Source organism: Teleopsis dalmanni, chromosome 2 (genome assembly GCF_002237135.1).
Source record: "Teleopsis dalmanni isolate 2A chromosome 2, ASM223713v2, whole genome shotgun sequence".
Taxonomy (NCBI): Eukaryota; Metazoa; Arthropoda; class Insecta; order Diptera; family Diopsidae; genus Teleopsis; species Teleopsis dalmanni.
This window is the reverse complement of record NC_051847.1, coordinates 112,887,177-112,892,222: the sequence shown is the minus strand read 5'-3', so window position 1 is coordinate 112,892,222 and position 5,046 is coordinate 112,887,177. Positions and strand designations below refer to the sequence as shown.

Sequence of the window (5,046 nt, the reverse complement as noted above, 5' to 3'; positions counted from 1 at the left end):
CGCGATTTTTTGACCAAACGCGGCACCACTGTCATCACTCAGACACCATATTCGCCAGATCTGGCGCAGTGCAACAATTCCAATTCTCCCTTATATCAGCAGTGACATTTCACCTGCTCGATACATATATTTTCATATTTTAATTATTTCTAACTAACATTGGATTATTTTCATAATCAAAATAATAAACTATGTATATTATCTAATTTGTAATGAATCTATAGAAGTATAAAGTCATTGACTGAATTGATTTAGAAAAATCCTTAAAGTCTCTTCTAGTCAGCTCGATTAGTGCCTTACTGTCGCCAATTGCTTGTATTGAGCATCTTCATATCGTTGGTCACCTACTACTTTTACCGAAGATGAGAATATCTTCAGTATGTCCAGCGAGTACTGAATCAGGCACCTTTCTAGCCGGAAAATTTTTTGAATTTCTTCGACATAACTAAACCAGCGAATCCACTGAATTTGTATAAGGTTAACTAAGTCAATTCTAGTGATTTAGCGTATAACATATAGCTTGCCATTCCATATAATTTTGTATTCAATGTCATTACGTAAAGAACTATAGATCAACCGAAAAAATTTTCTCTCAAATATTTCTAACGCCTTCTCAACGCTGTTGGTTATTGGAAGAGCTTTCGTACCATACAACAGTTCTGGCATGATGACAGACTTGTAGAGCGTGATTTTTGTTTGTTGTGAGAGGGTTTTATTTCTCTCTGATTTTCGGTGAATCTATAGGCTGACGTCATATTTGGTGTTCGTTCGTGGCCAATAAAACAATGTTTTTGATAACTTAGAATTTACATTTGTCAGCAGTAAATTCGGTTCCAATAGGCTTAGGAAATTGGTTGGTTAACAGAAATTACTTTGTTATTTTCCTATTTACCACAAGACCCCTTTGATGTGCTCGTTTTTCTGAAATGCTTGAAATCCAAGAGGAATGATAAAGAATTAATAAAAAATTAATAAAAAATCATATCCATTTGAATATTGGTTTTGTCTTCATTTCGAAATGTTTTGTTATGTAAAATTTTGTTCAAGAAAATAAGAATCAATCCTTGCTCAAGACTTTCTTTCTTTTTATTTCAATAAAGAATTTCTAATCATGTCCTTGTGCCTGAAGGTTAAATAAACGAAATGCCAAAACTCACATTAAAATAAATTGCTTTATTTCTCAACAATTTGCAGTCAAATTAACCATTAAATGAATTTCTAAGTCCTTTAATTTGTTTGGTTTTAATTTTCAGGAGTACGCAATGCACGGTTCAGAAAATGAGCTACTTTCAATTTGGTCACATTCATTTCCACACTGTCATTAAGGTTGATTGAACCCAGGTCGGCGCAATGAGAATAGCCTGGAACAATAACAGAAGTAAAAAGCAATTAAAATGATGCTATTTTCACTCATTGCGGACGTTTACGAGTTTATAAATAAGCAAAAAAAAGGAAGAAACAATATTAAAATATGACAGGTACCTGGAATAACGATGACATTGCTGCCATTCTGCACTCCAACTGCACGCCACGGATCCAATTGGCCGTGGGTGAAAAAGGTGGTTTCGTAGTTGTTAGCAAGCGCCCAGTTAATTGTGTTACCAAAATAAGCATTTGTTTGGTTTATGCTCGAAGAGATGGTATCTGAAGTAAACGAGTTGTTGTACACATCACGGCACAGTTGCTGGAAAAAGCCAAGCGACACTTGACTAGCGAAAGGATGATGATACCTTGTAGCTGTTGTGGTATACCAACCGAATTCAGAGCAGGTTTGATAGTACCATTGCCGCACTAGATTACAAGAATTATTTATGAAGGTATACGACAAAATCTTAATTGGTTTGGTTAGTTTGTTGCTCTACTTACTGCCGTAATTATCTTGTGCAAAAAAGTTTTTGGTGCTTTCGTATGAGAGATCGATGCAGGCATCATACTTCGTATCCCTCAACCAGAACATATCACTTAGAAATGTAGTTAATGCCTCTGTATCATTGGATTGATGAGATAGCAACTTTTTGCACATACTCTTTATATATGAACTGTGACAACAAAGTATTTTTAATTTTTTTTGTACAGTTTTAGATTTTAAATATGCAGAAATTATTAAGTGATTTTACCTATAGCTTTGCACCACTTCGGAAAAGTAGTAGCCGACAGTATTAAAAAATGCTTCAATGTCCAATGGATTCATGGTATCAAAGTTATCGCAAACCATCAATTTATGTATAATTTCATCACTTGCATTCAATTTGAATTGTGCAGCTAAAGCTTCCATGCCTGTCTTTATTCGTTTATAACAAGTTGAGCCACCTTTTCGTTTTATAGATTCCCCAGCAATTATCATATATTCTTTAAAAAATTACGATTAAAATAAATATATAATTGGAATTAATTTAGTGAAATGATGGAAATCTATTGTTAAAAAAAAAAAGAAAAAAATTACGGATAAAAATCTTCGGTAAGGACATCTTGCTTAAGTAGCAGTCAGACACTGCAATTGATATATTGAGTATATCTTCTATGAAGCAATATATGCAAGCCATAACACAGTTCGAACAATGAACTGTTGACACTGACTAGATTGGATGTACAAACCTAAAAAGTTTTGCATCTATAAAATATTTAACTATAAGTGTATCTCTATAGTTATATTTCCAATTAATAAAAACTATAAAAATCATAGTTTGAGACCTCAGCTAATGGGAGATATAATACAGTTTATTTTGCATAACATTTAAATAGATTAGCTCAACAATCGAAAGATAACATTAAATATGTACCAATATTAAAATGGGCTAATCATTAGACATCCAGACTATCAGAGTAATATCCATAATTTAATTGAATTAGTCTTGCTGATTAGAATATTGGTAGAAGTATATGAATAAGTCTACACCCAAATAAGGTATTTAATGTTTTCTTCACTGAGTTAAAAATATCTTCACAAATTTATTATATTCCTTCACAAAAGTGCGAAGAGGAAAGGTAACATATTATGATCACTGGAAATACTTTTTATATAGTTTAAATAGTTTATTTGAATGACTTTTTTAATAACTACGTAAAAGTCGCCGTCGTAATACTCATTTCAATACTCATCCATTGTGTTGATATCATAATCATTGGTGGAAGCAGTGATACAGCACAACCAATAAGATGTGTATATTCAGCTATTTCCGGAGGAATGCTTTTATTTTTACTTGGATTCTTGATTAATACAACAATATTTATTGATTTGTAATAATTTAGAAATTCCAAAACCCAATTAAAAGAATTTAAAATCATAGTGAATTTCGGTTTTACATTTTCTTAATTGTTTGCAGAAGTTTTATTTTAAAATATTTCTTACCATAAAAATCCATTTTTGCAAATAGCGGTGCACTTGAGGCCCAACCAGCGGTTGCTAAACCAGGATATATTTTCTGAAACCAAGCCACAATACTTCCGGCATAGGAACCACCTGCTAGTATAACTTTACTATTTGTCATACTGTTTCTGGATTGTTTTTGTGTTGTAATAAAAACATTGAGATCTGCTAGAGCTTGTTTAATATTTAGGTATTTTAGGTTTTCTAAGGAAGTATCACTAAACAAGCAAGGATAAAGTAATAACTAATTAATATTTAAAATCGATTTAATTCTTACTTCTCCGGAATGCTTTTGCCATAGAAGCGATGTTCCACATAATAAAGCATTGCGTGGTGTTGCAAAGCGATATCATAGAAATGTCCTGTAAGCAAGTAGGCTTTCGAGATTTCCCATTCGCCACCAATAAATATGAAGAGTGGTGCACCAGCTTCATAATATTTATCATTTTGGAAGTAACGCTGCATTCATTGATTAAGTAATTAGATTTTACTGAAATATGAATCATATGAATAAAAAATATTTCTCCAAATACCATTTGCCATGTTTGATTGTTGTTCCCATCGAAATGATCAAGCCGTTGTTCCAGCCAATGCTCTTTCACTTCATGTTGACTGCGGTCCTTTGGTAATAGAAGGGGCGGTTCTTGTAAAATTCTTCGGTTCGGATTAATTATGCGCACTGCATTCGCTTGCATAACTAAAAATATTAAAAGTATTGCAGTGGCCATGTCAGTTTCCAACCGTTTAATAAATTATTGTTTCATTTTTTATAGTATTTATTCAATTCTACTAAAAGCGGTAGTGGAAATATAAACCTTAATAAGCTACTACCCGCATATTATGCTGTCTGAGTTCAATGCTATTAATGCTGTTCATATAGCAGTTAACCTTATGAATATATTTGATAACGAAAATGTTTTTCTTATTTTTTTTTTGTTTTTTTTTTTGTATTTCAGTATTTTTTTATAGAAATGAATTTGATTTTTACCACATGTTTTATTATGTACCACATTTGTCTTGTTATTTTCTTAATTTTGTATATGTAGTGCAGTTATAAAGCACTTTATTTTATAAATTTTATGTTATTCTTACTTTAAATATTTACAACTGAGTCCCTTTGATATCTAAGAAAGTGATTTTGAGGATTCATAAAAAAGGCAGCATCAGTACTTTTCGCTATTGCATCCACTGTGCTGGATTAATGAGAAATAATTTTCACAAAATGTTCGGAGAAGCTAAAATCCATTTCAACGTTTTTCTTGTGCCGTGTGCCATATAGAATTCATTCATGTAAATTACAAAAAAGTTACACATAACCTTGAGTAGTTACAATAGTTACAACTATTTCACGACTCTCTTCTTTCCGAACCATTCATATTTTGGTGCTCACGGTTTTTACTCACTTTAATCACTAGCACTATTCACTCATACGCACCGAATCCCACACAACCTTCACCTTAAAAGTGAGTGTGAATACTTGTTTGTGTGTTCTTGCCTGTGTGTGTGTATGCGTGTATTCTGTTAAACTTAATGTGAGTGTATAAATGTTCTCGAGCGAATCAGAATTTCCAAAGTGATTGTGTGGGCGAAATGTGGGGGGTGGTTCCAATGTTCTATTGAAAATGATTGCATTCGCATAAAAGCGTGGGTTTGCTATGGGCAGTACTGCATTTCAAATT

The 5,046-nt window shown here is 32.5% G+C and overlaps 1 protein-coding gene across 1 annotated transcript; it reads right to left on the bottom strand.

Annotated features, from left to right (window-relative positions):
• Positions 1-1,242: 1,242 nt before the first annotated feature.
• On the bottom strand, positions 1,243-4,095 carry LOC119675480 (putative serine protease K12H4.7). The gene is made up of 7 exons (XM_038086686.1): positions 3,901-4,095; positions 3,645-3,826; positions 3,350-3,585; positions 2,118-2,349; positions 1,935-2,039; positions 1,483-1,856; positions 1,243-1,361 (listed from the first exon to the last, which is right to left on the bottom strand). Exons 1-7 carry the CDS (start codon positions 4,093-4,095, stop codon positions 1,243-1,245), a joined length of 1,443 nt encoding a protein of 480 aa, XP_037942614.1.
• Positions 4,096-5,046: the final 951 nt, after the last annotated feature.

What these genes read in the sequence shown, in the direction of transcription:
- LOC119675480 (XM_038086686.1), bottom strand. Translation starts at nt 4,095, where the DNA reads ATGGCCACTGCAATACTTTTAATATTTTTAGTTATGCAAGCGAATGCA. An exon ending in GGCAAAAGCATTCCGGAGAA is followed by an intron (nt 3,586 to 3,644) that starts GTAAGAATTAAA and finishes TTGCTTGTTTAG; the next exon opens with TGATACTTCCTTAGAAAACC. An exon ending in GAAGTGGTGCAAAGCTATAG is followed by an intron (nt 2,040 to 2,117) that starts GTAAAATCACTT and finishes TTGTTGTCACAG; the next exon opens with TTCATATATAAAGAGTATGT.